General features: G+C 41.3%; 1 protein-coding gene and 1 long non-coding RNA gene across 3 annotated transcripts in view; one reads left to right on the top strand and one right to left on the bottom strand.

Annotated features, from left to right (window-relative positions):
- The window catches only part of LOC123507236 (ubiquitin-protein ligase E3A-like), a 29259-nt gene extending 21538 nt beyond the window's left edge, over positions 1-7721 (top strand). Inside the window, 4 exon segments of the mRNA XM_045259977.1 lie at positions 556-711; positions 1301-1518; positions 2107-2236; positions 6817-7721. Of these exon segments, the coding sequence (XP_045115912.1) occupies positions 556-711; positions 1301-1518; positions 2107-2227 (495 nt within the window). The 3' untranslated portion in view covers positions 2228-2236; positions 6817-7721.
- Positions 2483-22022, bottom strand: part of LOC123507239 — a 280074-nt gene continuing 260534 nt past the window's right edge. The window contains exons 1-4 of one of the 2 annotated variants that reach the window (XR_006675628.1): positions 11093-11385; positions 7723-7814; positions 4588-4708; positions 2483-3621 (exon numbers count right to left, since the gene is read on the bottom strand). This is a non-coding gene — a long non-coding RNA (uncharacterized LOC123507239). Of the gene's footprint in view, positions 3622-4587; positions 4709-7722; positions 7815-11092; positions 11386-22022 lie in introns of those variants that run through there. The other variant, XR_006675629.1, reaches the window with a different exon arrangement.

Consider the following 22022-nt stretch of genomic DNA (forward strand, 5'->3'; position numbering starts at 1 on the left):
GCCTTTGTATCAGCAGCGCCTGTAGGGAAAATAAGAAAAAAAAAAAACATAAACAACAAAGAGGACAATCACCATCTTTCACACCACTAATTCCTGCATCTAGCACACCACATTCTCTCCAGGAACTCTTTTACAGCTTCAATCATCCTTTCATTCGTCTCCCCACAGAGTCCCAGCAGCACCACCATCCATTCCCTTCCTTGTGCTTGTGAAAAATAGCCATTTGTCTTGGTTTAGATACAGAATTTCTATATATTATGTGTGAAAATATAGACAAATGAATGAAATCGAAATAGCTAAAATCTGCAGTGTAGTCTAATTGTATGAATATTAGATTTAAATCTTGTTCAAAATATGAATTACTTATATCACTTCATGAAAGTGAAAATAAGAGTGGTGTGCCAGAGATCTGCATTGTGAAGGTAGCTTTCTTATCTTGAATATTATTTTCAGCTTTATGAACAAAATTTTCTTTTTTTTGTCCTTTCATATCCAAGATTTTCATTTCTGTATAGATGTAATGTTGCTGTAACTTAGCTTGTGTTCCATCACCAGGAGTTTGTGGAGTTGTATGCTGACTTCCTCCTCAACAAGATGGTGGAGCGGCAGTTCCGTGCCTTTCGTCGGGGCTTCAACATGGTGACTGATGACTCACCGCTAGTCAACCTCTTCAGGCCTGAGGAGCTGGAGCTGCTCATATGTGGCTCCCAGGTGGGTGGTGTGCTGAAGGTGGTGGTGGTGGTGGTGACGGTGACAACAACATAGGAAGTGTTCATTATTTTCTACTTCATGTTGTGTGTTGTTCTGAATATGATTTGGTTGTCCCCAAGATTGAAAATATTTTAGACAGATTTATTACCTCCTGAGATAGCTGTAGCAGTAGTTTTGTGCAGAAAGCTCATGTGATACACCCTTTTTTTTTTTGTTTTGTGTTTGGGCTTCCTTAATGCTTTATAAATCTAAGAGAAATAAAGAGTAAGACATTTTAAGGGATGGTGTTGATCTTTCAGGAATGTACTGATTGATTTGAAGTGCTGCAATAGTGAGGCTGTGTGGCACAGTATTTACTAATGGTTGAGGGGATGAGCAGAGCATATTGACACTATCAGTATGCTTTAAAGCTTTGTTATCACTTAAAGCATTCAATAATACTTGCCTAAAACTTAATGTTAGATGAGAGCTGCAAGAAGCCATCAGGCCTACACATGGCAGTCCCCACATAAAACATCCCTACATTTCATGCCCATGTATAAATTTCTAGTCTTTCTTGGACCTCTGATGAGCACCTACTTTCCAACAGCACTACGACTTTATGGAGCTGATGAAGTCAACAGAGTATGACGGTGGCTACACTAGTGAGACTCCCATCGTGCAGGCCTTCTGGGAGCTGGTGCACGACATGACCACCGAGGACAAGAAACGTCTCTTGCAGTTCACCACGGGATCGGCCAGGGTGCCTGTTGGGGGCCTGGCCAGACTGAAGCTCATCATTGCAAGACATGGCCCGGACTGTGACAGGTGTGACAGTGAGCTGTACAGGTGCCCAGAGAGCATGTATGGTACAGAGATATGATTGTCAATGGTGCATCAGAGATTAGGAATTAATGTCAGAGACTAACGGTTCAGAGGATATCATTATGAAGGTGCAGAAGTGTTTTGATAAAAGAAAAGGATGTAGAGGATAGAACTTTTATTATATATTATCCATCTCTTTGTAGATTAGAAGGTGACTGACTCATGTGAGTCTCATGAATGGTTTTACTTCATTGTTAGGGTTGTGTATAGATATGGTGTTACATCTTGTTCAGGAACCTCTCATTTATTATACAGAGGGAAGATCAAATGCAGGAAATTCAGACACCACTTTTTAAAAAAACAAGTTTCCATGATAATGAGACACAGATGCAATAGCTTTGGTAGCTTAAAAGCTAGTATGATCAGTGAGGTGCTCCAGGAACTGCAAAAGACAGAGCTAGAAGTGCAGAATGGACAAGAATTGTTTTTCTTCACTATTAGTAATACCAAGACAGAGCTAGGAAGTGCAGAATGGACAAGAATTGTTTTCCTTTACTATTAGTAATACCAATTTTTATTGTTGTTTTGCAGGTTGCCAACTGCTCACACCTGCTTCAATGTTCTTCTTCTTCCGGAATACTCGAGCAAAGAGAAACTGAGGGATCGTCTGTACAAGGCCATCAAGTATGCTCAGGGCTTTGGAATGCTCTGAGGAAAGCCGGTGAGGAAGCACGTATTAATCAGCATGTGCCTGTGGTGGCTATAGGTGCTGTATGCCAAGCTGATCTAGAAGCCATGCCTTGGCCTTTTCATGAGGACAGCAGATTGGTACACTCATAAATTAGCCATACCATAAACAGAATATGAATCACTGATAAATGGGCTAGGTAGGTGTGATTTGTGGATCAGTTCAGCATGTGGGGTATAGAAAGGAATTGAATTTAATATTGGTATTAATACTAGTATGTAAATTCTAACTTTCTTTAGTACCATGATGCATTTCCATATTTGAGGCGTTGCGTGACATAGGGCGATAAGCGCTAAAAACAAAAAACGGAGAAAAACGCGGGTCAAATTTTTGTGACATTTGGAATGCGATAGCTCAGCAACGGATCAAGCTAGAGAGTTGGGTTTGGTCTTAAAAGAAAGCTTAGAATGTCTACTTTATGTCTGTCATAAAATCAAACACATCATCTTGCCATAATATAAAAGGATTAACGGTGAAATTATTTTTTAGCTGTTTTTCACAGTGTTAAATCGGCGAAAAATGTGGTCATCGGTTTATATCTCAGAACTATGATAAGTTATTGAAAAAATATACCATGCATAAAGTAAACATCCTAAGCTTTTATTTAAGACCAATCTCAGCTCTCTAGCTTGATCTTTTTTTTAGCTATCGCATTCCAAATGTCGAAAACTTTGATCGCGTTTTTCTCCTTATTTTATTCAATCAATATCCTACTATAGTGCTTGAAACATGACTCCAAACCCACACAATCATAATCACATCATAGCAAAATACAAAATAACAATAAAACACGATAAGAAAAATCTTCAAAATCGAAAAAGAGAGATTAAGAGGAGAAAAAGTAAAGTAGAAGACATGAAAAAAGGAAAAGAAATACACCTAAAGGATTCATGTATTTTCTTAATGTTATCTAAGCCCAACTTATCATAACAACCATCCTTGCATGCAGGCCCTACCTCACGCTTTTTTATGACTTTCCCTGTATCTCGGCTCACGTATTCCTGGCCAGTGTTCCGTTTGGTTTTCGCCACAATTCTCTTCCACTCACTAGGGCTGGGGTCTGTTTTGCGTCGTAATAAGCCCCCTTCGGCAATCCCCTCACCACTGTTAGAAGCCATCACACGGTATCTGCTGACCAATGTTATATAAAAACACAAAAAAGTTAATAATCACGGGGCTTGCGGAGACAATAGCGTAGACTGGCTTGGCTGGTGGCGGGCCGCGGGCAGCTGGGGATGCACGGCAGGCAGTGAATGGCGAGGTAGAGCTATGAGGTACACTACGCAGCAAGGGATTGGTCACTCGGCTTGTCGCTTATCTCCCCTTGTGAAGGCTGGGTTGATGCATGACGGATGGAGCTACAGTACGGAGAAAAGTTAATGTTATGGGATTTTTGACCATGAAGGCATTGGCACTTACTCCTAAGTTTGGTACCGCTGGAAAGCTGAGACTCTGGCAAAGACAGTGCTATACATAACTCAATTTCGTCTATGGTGGTGCTTATCTCCCTCCGTCATGCAACGCCTCATTTATTCTGCCTACTATTTGGCAATTTATACAGCTTCAGATATTCATATGGGGGATTAAAATAATGTGTCTTGCCATTAATTTCCTGACCATCATAAACCCTTCTTCAATTTTCTGACCATCATAAACCCTTTTATGTCCATAACACTGTCTAATCATACCCAAAACTGTGATAGTACTAGGATGAAATTTTAAGTATATACACATGCATTATCTGATGTTTGTTAGGACTTGTTGATTGGCGACAACAAATCAGTACTTGATCCACCTTCTGCATATGAACCATATGAACATTGTAATAAATAGTATGATAATTAGATGGTACTCTTTAAAGGAGATATCTGACAGTTCTTAAGATATACTTACCTTTGCAGGAGGGTTTGTAGCATCTTGTACAGATCTTTGATACATATATTTATGGGGGGATTGATGTGTTGCATGTATCTTAAAAGATGAGAGCCAATATAATTGATTCCAATAGTATCGACAAAGAGTGAGAAGGATGTAGTGAGAGCAGCCAAAATGAAGGTTAGGAAACAACTATATTCTTTGAAGTGTGTATAATGATACCTTAAAAGACTCTCCAGAGACAACTAGGACAGACTAACTATATTCTTTGAAGTGTGTATTATGATACCTCGAAGACTTTGCAGACAACAACTGAAATGTGTATTATGAAACCTCGAAGACTGCAGATAACAACTAGGACACAGATTTTATTTTTTGGAAAAAAAAAAAAAAGTCAGTATGGTTGCGAGTTCTTTGAACTCTTAGAACATTAGAAGCTTTTTACTTACAAGATCACAAGTTTGACACACAAGGGAATAAAATTTTTGGATTATGGTTCAGCAGTAACAGTCTTGGAGGAGCAGCAGCAGTGCAGTACATGGGAGACTCCAACAGGAGAGGTAGGGATATCTGGGGAGAAGTGGTTGGTGTCAGAAAAGTGAAGTAGTCTTGTAAAAGTTTGACTAGAAATTGCACGTTAGTTATTTATTCATCATTACAAAGGCTTGGGCAATGATTTTCCCAAGTTATAGTAACTGACTGGATTGTCATATTATAAATGCTGGTTTTGGTAGAGATGAAGTTCATCTTCCACAACTTGGTAAGGGATTAAGTTAATCATCCAATGAGTTTTGGAAAAAAAAAAAAATCCACATGCAGGCCAAACCTGTTACTATAATGACATTTTTTCAGCCACCTTCAGGAAGCTGCAAGTACAAAAAAAAGTGAGGAGTGAGTATATAGGGACTTTTTTCAATACAAGAGGAACCTAGCCAAGGGCAACAAAACAGCAATTAAAAAACAGCCTCTGAAATGCTTGTTGCCGAGTTAGTAGCCAAAAGAATGGTATAAATGTCTTTAAGTCATCTTAAGTTAAGGTTATAGATAGGTTGAAATACTGAAACAGGCAGGGGGTTCCAAAATTTACCAGAGATAGATCTGAATGATTTGAGAAAACTTTAATTCTTGTATTAGAGGTGGACAAAATAAGGGCAAAAGAAAGTAAGTCTTGTGCAGTGAGGCTGTGGGAAAAGGATAGGCATGAACTTACCAAGATCAAACGAACAGCTGGCATGAAAATAACAGTAGAAGAAAGGAAGAGATGCAACAAAAAAGAGGCTGAAGATAGTCAGAAGAGTAATTGGTTAGAAAAAGCCTTGATTGCACCGCCTAAAAAAAAAACTAATATCTCATACATGTGAATAATGCTCCATAGATGGCCTATAAAATTCCCATTGGGAGGGAGGTAGAAAATGATGAGACTATTCAGAATGGCTAACTTCATAGAGGTGATTTTGGCTAGACAAGAGATGTTAAGTTTTCAGTTTAGATTATAACTGAAGGACACATCAAGGATATTCAGGGTAGAAGAGGGGAATAGTTGTGTGGAAGGTTTTGTCAAATGGAGGTATGAAGTTTTTTGACTCATTGAACAAAATTAACTTGCTCTGCCCCAATTAGAAATTTATGAGAAATCATAAATTAGGCATACTGTGCCTTCCCTGAGTAATTTATTTACTTCCTGAAGGTTTGGTTGTCTCTGAAAAGGCATGGAAAAGTTCAGGGTGGTATCAACATTTATATGTTGTTGCCAACACAGGTTTCAAGTAATTAATAATATATTTATTAAGTCACTTATCCCCTAAAGAGTGGGTGGATGGTATCTATAGTCGACATATAGAGGACAGGTAGGATCTACACGCATTTGATGTACTTAAATTTCAAATTTCACCAAGATTTTTTTGGTCCATGAATATCTTTCCCCTCACAACGATGTCACCATCTGAGCCTCAGTGTCCTATGAACCACACTAATGTACAGTCGGAAAATTATCATTCTTCTTCCTCTCAATACTCACACAAGGATAACTGGCCTATGACTTCCACTCCACAAAAGGGTAAATATGATCCAGAAAAACCTCTTGTTGAAAAAAGGTTGTTAGAAGTTACTCTCTCAAGCCTCAAAAGTGGTTTCATCGGAGAAAAAATAAAACCCTATTAAAGTGTTTCATTGAAGTACATTCTTTCAGCCATGACAATTATAATTTTTTATGCATGTTACAAGTCAGACAACAATACCATTTCCTTTAATGTGTCTGTAGAATGATGGATTTGAGCATTAATATGAATGAGTGACATTTACTGGTGAGTGGTGAGGGAAGTAGATAAGGAAGCTTGGGTTCCCCAGCTGGGGCTTCAGGGAACTATTTGAACACAGGCTGAGAAAAGACAATTATTTCAATTTATTACTTCGCTACACACACACCACATCCCTCTAGAGAGTTTGGGTTCACGTGCTACTGAAAAGCAAGGATTGACAAGTGTGATGCCATTAAGTTTTCTTTAATTGGTCAAGATAGAAATGGTAAATTGGTGATGGAAAATGATTTTTTTTTTTTTTGTAGAATTGTCAAAACGACTTGCTGGGAGTATGTGAGAAACATGCCCGTTCTTTAGGGGTTAATATCCGAAATTTAAATTAAGAGTATCATAGATTAACTTGAAGTTTTTATCTTTCAGTTATGGAAAAGTGTGTTGCCCAGCCAGATATGCCTTGCTTCAGTTCAACATGATGCAGATTAGAAAGTTAAGTTGCCTTGATGAAAATCAGTGTACAAATTAAACAATATATTCTTATTCATTGCAAAATTTTGCATGGCAGAAAATACTACCATGGTATGACTTCATATTTTCCTATTTTATATGAGAGCTGAGATCCTTTAGTGTTTGTGGCCTTTGCAGGATATAAGTGTATCACTTATCACACTTGTGCACTGGCGGCACTGTGCCATTACTTCATCGTGGGCTGTTGTGCATCACGGCATTGGCTATTCAAGACGGGCTTTGTTCCCTGCAGCTAAATGGATGCTTCCTTTCTTTAATGAGCTGAAGTTTTTAAAGTTTTATTGCATTTTGCAGATGTTGCAGTTTACATTATGTAGAATTTTAGACTGTAGATAAATAATTTTTCAAATTTGTTTACTCATAGGTTCCATAGACACGTTATTTTTTTAATCCATTTAGACCTCATAGGTATTTAAAAGTTATGAAAAATGCTCAGATTGTTAAGTAAATGCTAGAATATCACCACCTATGAAGAAATCTGAAGCACCTGGTACTATTGTGACTAAATTCCACTAAAGATTTGTACATAACATAGCGTGGTGAGATGAAGATGTGCGGTCACCTGTTACATAGAAGGCTGTGCTGTGCTACAGTGTAACCAGACTATAGATAGAATCCACACGCATGTAACTGTTTTGTATCATTTGTCCATACTTTGAGATCCCAAGCATTACCTACTTACTGATCCTGAGGCTAATGTACCAAGCAGCACTGTTTTGCTGTTGAAGGTTTATACATTTTGTATGTGATACTTGAATGATAAGTGTAAATAAAGACAGCAAAATTCGCGCATAAACTCACTTCTGGTCTTACTTTTACTGTGTGGGGGCTTATGGGGAGTGTGGAGTGGTGGTGGGGAGGAAGGGACATCAGGTGCAGTGGGCCACAACTTCCTGAAAGGTTATAGTAGAGAAAAGAATAAAGAATGTTAATTACAAGGAATGGGAAAAAAAAAAAAAAAAAAAAAATATATATATATATATATATATATATATATATATATATATATATATATATATATATATATATATATATATATATATAATGAAAGGGAAGGAAACTAATGTAAACATACATGAAATGATAAATGTGAACATGAACGGAAGGAAGAAAAAGTAAATCAAAAGAATCTTAAGATTAAATCAATTTAAAAAATTATGGAAACAAATATTTACACAAGTTATATGATTATGCATTTATGTAAAGATGAATTGTAAGAAAATGAAAGATTGAAGAAATTAAGACTACTATAAAACTAAATACATTAAATCTAAGTTAAGACCTCTTGAACATTATAAAAAAGAACACTACAACGTGTTGGTTCTTTCCACTATAATTGTGGAAAGTTGAAAAAAAGGCAAGATGATAGTATCATTGCTATATATTCTTAAACAGCTAAGCATCAATCTCAAGTTAAGACAGCCGTCCTAACAAGCTCGTGTAACTAGACTTATCCTGCTGGGATGGTGAGTGGTGATCCAGGGAAGAGGCAAGGATGATAGTACAGTATTAACCTGACCACTGTGGGTGTACATGGGAAACAGTCATATTTGAGATTTTGCTTTAGGGAGGAGGCTGAATAGTCAAGAACGAATACATAGAGACACATCACATGAACCGTCCGTTTGGGGACAAAAATATTAGACATATTGAAAATGGAATTATCAAAAGGCGCGGACAAGAGCGCTCATGAATACTTCATGCCCGCTGTGGATCTGTCCATTGCCACTGCCATCGCTTCCTGAGTCGAGAGGGAGAAAGATAAATCTGAGTCATCCAGTATGATTAAGCCAGACAGTATTGCGTGCACTAACCAATATTACGTATGAGCAGTGAATACCCGCGCACTACAGTGGTGTCGTTTTCCAGCAATATTATCGTTTCCTTTTAAGAACGATTCATTCCCTTACTTCATGCTGAAGTAGGATTGTATGCTGAGAAGCCATAGAGTGGCACGAGGCGGACATCTTCCTGCGACACTTGGCAATTCTTGAGTTGTGGTAATATTACGCACAGTTTCACACATTATACTGTAAATTCATCCCATGCAGAGTGAAGACGACCTACAGCAGCAGCTACTCTTCAAGGTCACCATAAGAATAATTGTGGCTTTGTTCTAGCAAAATTATTTCCTCAATCACAAATATGCATTTCCTTTCTTCCTGCCAACTATAAAATGCGAGACATTAATTAAATGAAATAACGTTAGCCATAAAGAGTGACTGACGCGCCAGCACTACCTAGCATCTCCATAGAGGTAAAGTTGTCAGGACATGTGTGGCTAAAACCATGCATACCAAGACATCCGCTTCACGTATCAAATAAATATAAAATCTGCTAATAGAAATTAAGTGTCTTGAAAATGAGATGTTCTTGATGTCACCCAGGATTTTTTTTTTTTTTTTACTAAAGACCAAAAAACGTAATGTTACTCATATATTGTAACTTCTAAAACACAAAGTAAAAAGAACAGCATTGGAGGAAGCTATCACAGAAAAAGATGGGATTATAAAATCTTTTTCCTTTAACTCAATATGCAACAAGCAATTGCTCTTACTAGAAACTAGCATATTAACTGAGCATTATTGGTTTATCAGAAATGTACTTCGGGGAAAAGGTGGTTTTACTGCCGTTTGATATCTCGGGTCACACTTTTCTACTGTGCCCATCCTCTCAAGGGAAGCCTGGGAAGGATAACGAGGCTTTAGAAATACTAGTGAATAAAATAAATAAAAGAATAGTACATAGAATAAAGGAAGTTAGTGTGAAGACAAACTTAATCCAACTTCAACATAATCCAGCGACAAGTGACCTGTCTTCAATCATCCACTTCAGTTTTCACTTCATTCCACAGTCATACGAGGTCCTTCACCCACCCGCCCATTGCTTGTCTGCACTACCATTAAGCGTCCCTCTCATACTTTTTTTTTTTTTCCCCCTTTCCGCTATACCTTCCTATCCCTCCTCTCTTTTCCTTTCCTTTCCTCGTTCCCTCTTGTTCGTTCTCCCATCCTCCCTCACACTCCAGTTCCTGCACACGAAGCCAGTAACCAGTTTGAAGCAGTAGTATGTAGTTAACCACGGTCGCCTTCTGGTCACCCAGCCAGTCTTCCCCATTAAGGAGCGAGCTCAGAGCTCATAGACCGATCTTCGGGTAGGACTGAGACCACAACACTCCACACACCGGGAAAGCGAGGCCACAATCCCCTCGAGTTACATCCCGTACCTATTTATTGCTAGGTGAACAGGGGTCACACATTAAGAGGCTTGCCCATTTGCCTCGCCGCGCCGGGACTCGAACCCGGGCCTCTCGATTGTGGGTCGAGCGTGCTAACCACTACACTACGCGTGTGTGTGTGTGTGTGTGTGTGTGTGTGTGTGTGTGTGTGTTTCACTGTTTGATCTGCTGCAATCTGACGAGACAGCCAGACGTTACCCTACGGAACGAGCTCAGAGCTCATTATTTCCGATCTTCGGATAGGCCTGAGACCAGGCACACACCACACACCGGGACAACAAGGTCACAACTCCTCGATTTACATCTCGTACCTACTCACCGCTAGGTGAACAGGGGCTACACGTGAAAGGAGACACACCCAAATATCTCCACCCGGCCGGGGAATCGAACCCCGGTCCTCTGGCTTGTGAAACCAGGGCTCTAACCATTGAGCTACCGTGTGTGTGTGTGTGTGTGTGTGTGTGTGTGTGTGTGTAATTCACCTCGGTCGTCAGCTGGTCACCCAGCCAGTCTTCCCCATTACGGAGCGAGCTCAGAGCTCATAGACCGATCTTCGGGTAGGACTGAGACCACAACACTCCACACACCGAGAAAGCGAGGCCACAACCCCTCGAGTTACATCCCGTACCTATTTACTGCTAGGTGAACAGGGGCCACACATTAAAAGGCTTGTCCATCTGCCTCGCCGCTTACCGGGACTCGAACCCGGCCCTCTCGATTGTGAGTCGAGCATGCTAACCACTACATAACGCGGTGTGTGTGTGTGTGTGTGTGTGTGTGTGTGTGTGTGTATGCCTACGTAGATATTTTCGTACAGAGTATTTCAGCCGAGGGCATGTTGTCCTATCTACAGTGCAAAAGACAGAGACAAAGAGTACTACCCACAGTCCCACACCTTACACACGAACATATGCAAACTCAAAAGTCTCACACCTCAGAAGAGACGAAGAAAAGTATCCTGGTAGCAGAAGAGCGGAGACGGGGCGGCTACGTGACCGGGACTCAAAGAAAACTGCGTAGTAACCTTAAAGTGAATCTGAATACAGCCCCGACTGAAGCCTTACGAGTCACCAAGCCACACCCCACTGCAAAACAACGAAGCTTCGAATCATGCAGTGAAAAATTACACTGATTGTTTGATACAGAGAGAGATTTTCAATAATACGTGTTGCATTCATGTGTGTATGTGTGTGTGTGTGTTTCACTGTTTGATCTGCTGCAGTCTCTGACGAGACAGCCAGACGTTACCCTACGAAACGAGCTCAGAGCTCATTATTTCCGATCTTCGGATAGGCCTGAGACCAGGCACACACCACACACCGGGACAACAAGGTCACAACTCCTCGATTTACATCCCGTACCTACTCACTGCTAGATGAACAGGGGCTACACGTGAAAGGAGGCACACTCAAATATCTCCACCCGGCCGGGGAATCAAACCCCGGTCCTCTGGGAAGCCAGCGCTCTAACCACTGAGCTACCGTGTGTGTGTGTGTGTGTGTGTGTGTGTGTGTGTGTGTGTGTGTGCGCTCGCGCGCGCGTATTTACCTAATTATATATATTATAGGGTTGGAAGGCTCAAATAGGGCTTATAATGTCCTGACTCCATATCTATATTTATCCAACTTTTCTTCGGTTACAGTAACGACTTCCTCATTCAAGCCATTCCAGACATTCACAGTTCTATGTGGAAAACTATACTTCAAGTCCAATAAACACAGATAACTCTTTCCGATATTCTTTGAGTGTCCTCTCGTCCATCTTTAGTTCCATCCTCTTTCAGCAACAGCAGGTCTTGCCTAACTATCTTTTAATGCAGTTAACTATTTTGTACATCGTAATCAGATCTCCTCTTTCTCTTTTATCTTGCAAAGTTGGCAATACTATTTCCTTCAATCTTTTTCATATGTTATGTTTTTTTCAGCTTCGGTACTGTGTGTGTGTGTGTGTGTGTGTGTGTGTGTGTGTGTGTGTGTGTGCAGGTCTGTGGTGTCGTAAATGGTGTAGGTGGCCGGACAGCAGCAAGGTGAGCGAGTGGGAGTGAGGAGTGAGGAGGTTTATGGGGTCGGTGACTAATGTCCCGGGCAGGTTGTAACAAAAGGCCGGCGGGAGATACTATCGGGTCGACCTTTGCATTTACACAGTGGTAGCAGCTTTACGACGCGCGGGAGGTGTCAATTAGCACTCGTCCATTGTGCTGCGGGTTATCGTGCGGGGATCGGGGGTCGGGGAGGCGAGGGTCGCCCGCCACCACGGGCACGCCGCGCCCACACACTCCACTCTTAACGGTCCAGGCAGCCTCACTACTTACCTGAATATCAAATATCTCCATCGTAACTTCCTACATTGTAGTTAAGTTGACACTTGATCGCCCCATGACTGTCTTCGCTCGCCGCGGCCGCCCAGGCGCTGCAGACCAACAGCGGCGCGGGGCAGGGTGACTGGCAAACCCGGTCTTGCCATCTCATGCACTTTGATGAGAACCACGTTATTAAGGCAAGTTCATATGCAGCCTTACGTAAGAATAATGCAGGAAATCAAGGTAATACGTTGTGCGCGGCCAAGGTTATTAATTAGCTAGTTACAGCCGAGATACGTGGTAGGAGGCGGTATCCAGAATAATGATTTAATGCATCACCGCCACCACCACATCCAGGCAGTCGTGTCCGCAGGTCCTCATTTCCATCTCATCCGATCGGAACCTATTATCAAAGAGCATCACCGCACCAGCTCTGCACCGCGATGCTCCTTCGCTCCCCTGCCCCCTCCCTCCTCTCTCTCACTCCTCACACCGCGGAAAGTCATGTGTGCAGCTGGTCTCTCTCTCTCTCTCTCTCTCTCTCTCTCTCTCTCTCTCTCTCTCTCTCTCTCTCTCTCTCTCTCATCATCTTCATATCAAAATTAAACTTACCTATGATCAGTAAATTGACATCACACACTTCTTAAATTTACTTCTATATTTTATCTTCCATAGATGAGTAATTCTATTTTAGTTATTCTCATTTTCTTGCTCCTCCCCTCTCTCTCTCTCTCGTGACTTTTAATCCGGGAGCCGCCCTGGAGCGAGGTCGGGTATCAGTAGGGCTATCTAGGGTGTCCGTGCGCTGGTCATCACCCGTGTCTGTGTGTCTGTCCCCTGATGAACCTTACCTGGTACCATTATCTCGCTCCTACACTGTAAACAACACGCTGCCCACCACCACCACCACCACCACCACCGTCGCTGCCTACCAGTATACAGTGTTCTTATTTGTTGTGTTTCATATTTCTGAGTCTTATGCACTACGATTATATGCCAACAGTATTCTATTTACTGTGTTTTTATTTTATGTATGTCAATTATTGCGGTTTCTTTTTCCTATCTTCTTTCTTTTTTTCTTTTTTCTTCTTTATTCTCTTCTTCATCGTCGCCTTTTTTTTTTTCTTCATTCTCTTTTTTATCGTCGCCTTTTTATTCTTCACCTTCTCCTCCTATTGCAATTTATTTTTTTCTCCTCCTGCTCCTCTTCCTCTTCCTCCATTAACATTTACACCCTTCGTCTTCTTCGCTTCTCCTCCTCCTGATCTTCCTGCTCCTCATCATCAAGTCTTCCACACCATCAACTGCTCTTCACCACCTGCTCCTCGTCTTCCTACACACTAACACCCACTCCTCATTATATCTCCACCACCACCACCACCATCTCCTCCTCCTCTTCCACCAGCAGACGTAAGGAGGAAGCCTAAGGGGAAATCCTTTATCTAATGCACTTTTTCTATTTTTCTTTTTTATTAACGGGTTCATATACAGAATTTTGTGTAGGCGGAGACTGAATCTTCTCCGGTTTTTAATAAAGCCTCACTGGTTCTCGTGTTCCTGTGTTACTTCAAGGTGGTGGTGGTGGTGGTGGTGAGTTGGTTTCGCTCATGAGGTTCTTAAGTCTTAATCGGGTTAGGGCGCCATCAGGTGAGACCCCGAGCCTCAGGGATTATCGTGGGTCTCTTACAAGTAAACAATGCTAAATATAATCCCGTGTGTCACCAGCCAACCACTCACACGCATACAGATACACACACACACACACACACACACACACACACACACACACACACACACACACACACACATACCGCATCCCTGTCCACCTACTTACCTACCTTCACACACACACACACACACACACACACACACACACCTCCTCTTCTACATCCATATCTTCCAAAGCTTTTAACTTCATCCTCTGTTTCTTACTTTCTCTAATTTCTTGTTCATTTTTTTCTTGAAGTGTTTTCATTTCTCTGTTTTTCTTTCCTTTCTTATTATTTTTATGTTTTTGTTCGTTCGTTAGTTTTTTTTCATTGCCTTAAATTTTTTTTTTTTTTCGGTTTATTAATACTTGTAACACTTTTCTGTTCCTCCTTACCTACTAGTAACAAGACAGACAGCCAAACAGATAGGAAGACAGACAATTAGATAGATAAATAGACAAACACACCAAAAGATAGAGAGACAGACAGAAAGATCAGGACAAACATAGATAGACTGGCAGACAAAAAGGCAGACAGATAGATAGATAGACAAAAAGACAGATAAACATACATATAGAGCAGTGGTCCTTAACCTTTTTCATTGCCCGTACCCCTTAATATCTCAGAAAATTTTTTCGTACCCCCTCCAATATAAATACTATACAAACATATGAAAAAGATTAGTGATAGTGTTTACAGCACTAGCTTAAAAAATTGAGACAATTATAGTAAGAGAAAAATTAGGAAAATATGTTCTGCTTTCTCATGATAAATATACGGTACCATTGCACTGGCTGCCATGTCTCGTACCCCTAGGTGTAAGGTTTCGTACCCCTTGGGGGTACAGGTACCCCAGGTTAAGAACCACTGATATAGAGAGACAAGCAGAGACACAGACATACATAGATAGACAGGCAGACAGAAAGACAAACAAGACAGACAGACAGACAGACAGACAGACAGACAGACAAACAGACAGACATATATAGAAAGACAGGCAGACGGACAAGTGAAGACACACACACACACACACACACACACACACACACACACACACACACACACACACACACACAGCCCCAGGGTCCAGGTAAGTGATAGCCGAGTCGTGTTGTCGTGAGGGCGAGATACGACCACAAGGACGCCTGTGAAGGGATATCAGGACTTGCACTTAGTCACCCAAACTACTACTACTACTACTACCTCTACTACTACTACTACTACTACTACTACTACTACTACTACTACTACTACTACTACTACTACTACTACTACTACTACTACTACTACTACTACTACTACTACTACTACTACTACTACTACTGCTGTTAAGACTGACATTTTTTTCTCTTGACTCGTGACTTAGTTTTTTTCTTAATGCTTTTCTAAGGAAGTCTTTAGAATAATAGATATTTTTTGTGTAATCTGCAATCTCTCTCTCTCTCTCTCTCTCTCTCTCTCTCTCTCTCTCTCTCTCTCTTAGCCCTTTCTTTCCAGTCTTCGATTCTCTTCTTTATTTCTCCGTTTCCTACCCTACTCTTAACACTCTTTCACTTAATAAACATCAACTCTCTATGTATATACTCCTTCATCCCTTCACTTCATCAAGAACCCACGCATACAACACCCAATAAAAACAAACTTAAGACTTACGTATCCTATAACAATCCTTAAAAAAATAATGCCGATTTCGTCTTTGTCTTTTGCACGCTCGTTTTTCTTCGTATAACACTCAACAACAATTTATATGACGAGAAAACAAACGAAAACCTCCATACTATACATTTTTTTTTTTCGTTACCCACTCTCGACTGTATCTCTCCCGCACGTTCGTTTTCTTCGCTCACCTCAACTCATCTCATCCTTCAGCTCAGCCTCACCACCAAAACAACCCCAAGAAAGGTTTGATTCCATGTTCTGAAATACTTAGCCTCCAAACTCCCTCCTGAGTAAATTACGACGATGTAGAACCCAAATTACTGGTGCTGTCTTCCCGGAAACTGACCAGTACTACCTCCTCCTCCTCCTCCTCCTCCTCCACAACTCCGCAACCTACCCATCTCTTGTTCTCTCGTCTCTATCTTTTTCTTTCCCTTTTCTCCTCTTCTCTTTTCTATTTTTATCTATCTCTTCTCTCTCTCTCTCTCTCTCTCTCTCTGTCTGTCTGTCTGTCTGTCTGTCTGTCTGTCTCTCTCTCTCTCTCTCTCTCTCTCTCTCTCTCTCTCTCTCTCTCTCTCTCTCTCTCTCTACTACTACTACTACTACTACTACTACTACTACTACTACTATTACTACTACTACTACTACTACTACTACTACTACTACTACTACTACTCCTCCTCCTCCTCCTCCTACTACTACTACTACTACTACTACTACTACTACTACAATCACCATCACTATAACCACATCAACAACTAAAACAAGAACATTCACTAAAAAATAAAGTATAGAAACATGTATTCTTTCCCATCCTCTTCTCTCTTCCTCTCCTCTCTCTCTCTCTCTCTCTCTCTCTCCCCCGCAACCCGTCAATTAGGCTGTCATTGCGCACCGCCGCCGCCAGACTTGAAGGAGTTAATGAGTTAGTTTGGTCAGGAAAGCCTCGGAATTAGGCGAGGGGGAGCTGGGGCGGTGAGATTCATATGGTCACCGCCAACACGGATACTCGCCGCGCGCCGCAGGAATGTCACGTCCCTTTTTTGTGTGATACGTGTGAGTTACGACAGCAAGGGTGAGCCGCCGCCATGGGTGTCCCGCGGAGATTAAATGTGGGTGAGGGAATATATTGAGTAGTGAAGAGATAGATTAGGTAAGAAAGGGAAAGAAAGGAATTTAAGTCAAGGTATAGAGGATTTTTTTTTTCTTTATAGTTTAGAGAGAGGAAAGGGAGAATAAATCAAACGAACAAAGAAAATAAGTGTTTTTTTTCAGTTTAGTTTGGTTTCATTGGTTTCCTTTGTACGTGAGTCTTCTTCTTTCTTTTATGTTATTTCATTTATATTTATTTGTTATTTTTTTATTTAGTTATTATAAAAGTCGTGATGTTTTATAATTTATCTTACTGTCTCGCACATGATTCAATAAAAGGGGAGTTGTTTGTGTTGTCAGTTATTTCCAACGTTACCTTTGCATTATTCTTTTCCTGATTCACTTTTTATCTATTCATTTACTTCGATTTTTAATTACACTTTGCCTCACGGGGAAACTTTTAATTGAGGTCAAATTGCATCAAAGAACAAGATTTATGTACGATTAGATCATTTAAACGTATTTTTTCCTATCAGTTTTACTTATTAATGTTAAAGTTTTGTTACATGCAGAAATCTCAATGTTTATGTTCATTATGCTTAGATTTAGAGACTTTTCCCAGTTTGACAATGTTTTCATCTTATCATATTTATTACGCACTTATCCGTTTTCTTCTTGCGGTAATTGATCTGGTTTCTTGCAATCTCACTACATTTACTATTCATTATTTGTCTGATTATATGTATTACTTCCTATTGATCTGATTATATTCATTACTTATCATTCATCCGCAATCTGGTTATATTTATAATTTATATATTTTCTTCTTTCAGTAATCAATCTGCCTTGTTTCCCGCGATGAACAGCAGACGCAGTGTTGGTTACCCTTTCCTTGAGTTATTTCGTTGACTTACTAACAGATTACTTTAAATTTTACTGTTCCATTGTTCACCACTTTCCCTTGTCTCTTTCTTCTCTCACTGTAACCCATAATTGAATTCTCTCTCTCTCTCTCTCTCTCTCTCTCTCTCTCTCTCTCTCATTACACTTATTATCATATCCTTTACCTGCAGACCCAATCTTCTCCCTCTATCCCCCTCTCCCCCATCCCTACGCTCCCCTCCCTTGCCTCCTCAAGACTCCTCCTCTCCCGCTCTCCTTCCCCGTCCACCCTCCAGTACTCCACTCCTTCCCATCCTCATCTCGTCCCTTCCTCTTCTCTGCATCTCATACTCTTTCCTCTCTTACTCCTCTTTCTCTAGTTTTTCTTTTTTTCCTTCTCTTCGTTATTTTCTATCCTATTTTTCTCTCATTTTTCTTTGTCTTCCCGATTTTCTTCTTTACTTTTTCTATATTCTTTTACTCATTTACTCTTTCTCTCACTCTTCTTTTAATCATCTTCCTTTTTCTCTTTCGATCCTTTACTCTTGCTCCTCCTGTTCTTTTTTTAGTCATCTCTCCTTTCATCCTCCAATTTTCTCCTCACACTCCATCCAAACTCACTCTCTTCTCTTTCTCTCTCTCTTTTCTTCTCTCCTCTCCTTTACTCACTACCACATCCCTTCATCTTTCCTTTTTCCTACCACCACCACCACCACCACCACCACTACACCCTCACCTATCACCTGCAACCCCTTCCCAGTCCCTCTCATCCCTCCTCCCTCACCCCCAGCACCCTCCCGCCCCAGCCCGGCAGGTAGAAGCCTTCCCACCTATTATACTAAGGCTTGTTTGCTTTTGGCCAATCAACGCTGTAATTTCAGGTCTAAAGGTGGTTGTTCGGTGATTCTCTGTGAGTCCACGCCCCGCCCTCTCCCTCCTCTCCCCCTCACCTGCCGGGCTTGAGGGAGGAGGAGGAGGAGGAGGAGGAGGAGGGAGGTTGTGGTTGAAGAAGGAAGAGACGTAAGAGGAATGAGGAGAGTGGAGAAGGGAAAGGAGTGGGAGAATAGATGGAGGAGGGATTGTAAAAGGAGGAGGATTGAAAAGAGGCGAAGGAAGTGGAGGGAAATAGTAAAAGGATGAGGTAATGCAGGAGAACTAAGTAACAGTGATTGGTAGCGAGGAAAACAATGAGATGAGTGAAAAGATTAGAAACAAAGACAAGCAAAAGCAAAAGGAGGATAAAGAAAAGATGGAGAAGGAAATATAGGGCAAAAAAAAGATGGTGAATATCAATGAGACGAGGAAAAATAAGCAAAATATGAAGGAATAAGGGAAAGGAAAGAAAGACGAAAGAAGGTAAGGATGATAACGATGATGGAAAAGTTAGAAAATATAGATAAGTAAAGCAAAGGAAAGAAAAAAAGAGAAGAAAGATAATTATGATAAAGACGAAGAAAAAAGAAAGAAAAGATAAAGGAGTAAATGAAAGAAAGGAAAGACTAAAGAGAGAGAGAAGAATGGCCACAATAAAACAAAAAAAGAAGGAACGAAGAGGAAGAGGGAAAAAATAAAGATGATTTAAACAATAAAGAAAAGAAAAAAGAAGGAAAAGATGAAGGAGTATGAAGAAAAAAAAATGAGAAGCTGTGCGGTGGAGTAAAATGAAGAGAAGGAGAGGAGGAGGAGGAGGAGGAGGAGGAGGAGAGGAGGAGTAATGATGCCGATGATAGCGATAAAAGTCTATCATTAGCACTGCCGGGGTATGCAGGGGACTGGTAAAAAGGAGCATAACTATTTATATTCTTTGATTTATGTGCTATTATTTTTTTAAGCTGAGGGAAAAAATAATAAAATAGTTACCGGCCACCTTTTAATTTGCGGTAGGTAGAAAAATAAGTACGTGGTTATTTTTATTATCATTATTATTATTATTATTATTATTATTATTATTATTATTATTATTATTAGTTTTTGTTTTTTGATGTTATTAAGACCACCATCACTGCTGCTAGTACTACTACTACTACTACTACTACTACTATTGCTATTGCATTTTCCCTTCTTCTTCTTTTTTTCTCATTGTTATTATTAGTGTGGTTATAAAAAAATCTAACCAAACTGCCGTCTCTCTCTCTCTCTCTCTCTCTGTCTGTGTGTAATTCACCTCGGTCGCCTGGAGCTTAGAGCTCATAGACCGATCTTCGGGTATAGTAGGACTGAGACCACAACACACTCCACACACCGGGAAAGCGAGGCCACAACCCCTCGAGTTACATCCCGTAATTATTTGCTGCTAGGTGAACAGGGGCTACACATTAAGAGGCTTGCCCATTTGCCTCGCCGCTTTCCGGGACTCGAACCCGGGCCTCTCGATTGTGAGTCGAGCGTGCTAACCACTACACTACGTGGTGTGTGTGATTCACTGTTTGATCTGCTGCAGCCTCTGACGAGACAGCCAGACGTTACCCTACGGAACGAGCTCAGAGCTCATTATTTCCGATCTTCGGATAGGCCTGAGACCAGGCACACACCACACACCGGGACAACAAGGTCACAACTCCTCGATTTACATCCCATACCTACTCACTGCTAGGTGAACAGGGGCTACACGTGAAAGGAGACACACTCAAATATCTCCACCCGGCCGGGGAATCGAACCCTGGTCCTCTGGCTTGTGAAGCCAGCCCTCTAACCACTGAGCTACCGGGCCGTGTGTGTGTGTGTGTGTGTGTACGCGCGTTTGCTAGTGTGTTAAATATTAATGAAAAAAAAAATAAATAAAGCTAATACGAATTTCAATATCCTAGTCTACATTTCCAACAATAGCAACTTTAAAACACGTGAAATAAAAGACCCACTACTCCACCCCTCCACCCCCACCAATACCCATCCCCACACCCCACACCCCCACCACGGCCCGTTACCTTCGCCCTACTCCTCTCCACCCCCACCCATCCTTCCCATCTACCCCCGCTAGACCCCTTCCCCTATTCTTTTCCCCATCATCCCTCCTCCCATCACTTCCCCCGTCCCTAGCATGATACATTCCAGAGAGAGAGAGAGAGAGAGAGAGAGAGAGAGAGAGAGAGAAGGGAGGAGGCAAGTACGGGAAGCAGAGGTCGGGAGTTCATCGGTAGGGTTGGTAACACTGCGGCCTGGCGGGGGAAGCATCCTGCCCCGGGGGACACCACTAACAAGGCTACCCGGTGGTCCTTCTGCCCCGATGACTAGGAGGAGGAGGAGGAGGAGGAGGAGGAGGAGGAGGAGGAGGAGGAGGAGGAGGAGGAGGAGGAGGAGGAGGAGGGGATGAGAGAGCAAGAATAGGAGGAGGAGGAGGAAGATTTGGGAAAGTTTAGTATTGAAAATTAAATACCTTAGGGAAAAGAGAAGCGGAGGAGGAGGAGGAAGAGGAGAAGGAAGAGGAAGAAGAGAAGGAAGAGGAGGAGAGATGAAGAAAAATCGAGAGTAAGAACTTGAAGGTGAGCAGGTGGAGATAGAGGAGGAGGAGAAAGTGAAAGATGGCGAGTAAGAAGACAAGAAGGAAGAGGAAGAATAGAAAACAAGTAGGAAGAAAGAAAGAAAGAAGAAAGAAGAAAAAAAACATAGAGATGAGGAGGAAGAAAATTAAAAGTGAGACGAAAAGCGATTCGACAGCTATCGAAAATTTAGCACTGGAAAACAGGAAAAAAAACAGAAAAAGAAAAAGAAAAAGAAGAAGAAGAAGAAGAAGAAGAAGAAGAAGAAGAAGAAGAATAATAATAAGAAGAAGAAGATGATGAAGATGAAAGCGAAAAATCAGCCATGAGATACCAATAACTACTAGTAAGTGGAGTGGCGTCCCTCAGTCATCCCCAACACAAGACACGTGAGGAGATCCGACACCCTGAACCAAAAAGCTTGAATCTGAGTGAGCACACGATAACGGGACCTGAGAGAGAGAGAGAGAGAGAGAGAGAGAGAGAGAGAGAGAGAGAGAGAGAGAGAGAGACACGTCGCCAAGTCCTATTCTGAGTCTTGACCGAACGTAAATCACACACACACACACACACACACACACACACACACACACACACACACACACACACACACACACACACACACACAACTCATTTATCTTATTAACTATCTACTGTAACTATCCAATAAGGAGTAGTAGAGGTAGAGGTGGTGGTAGTAGTAGTAGTAGTAGTAGTAGTAGTAGTAGTAGTAGTAGTAGTAGTAG

The sequence above is a fragment of the Portunus trituberculatus genome, chromosome 21 (assembly GCF_017591435.1).
Source record: "Portunus trituberculatus isolate SZX2019 chromosome 21, ASM1759143v1, whole genome shotgun sequence".
Lineage (NCBI taxonomy): Eukaryota > Metazoa > Arthropoda > Malacostraca > Decapoda > Portunidae > Portunus > Portunus trituberculatus.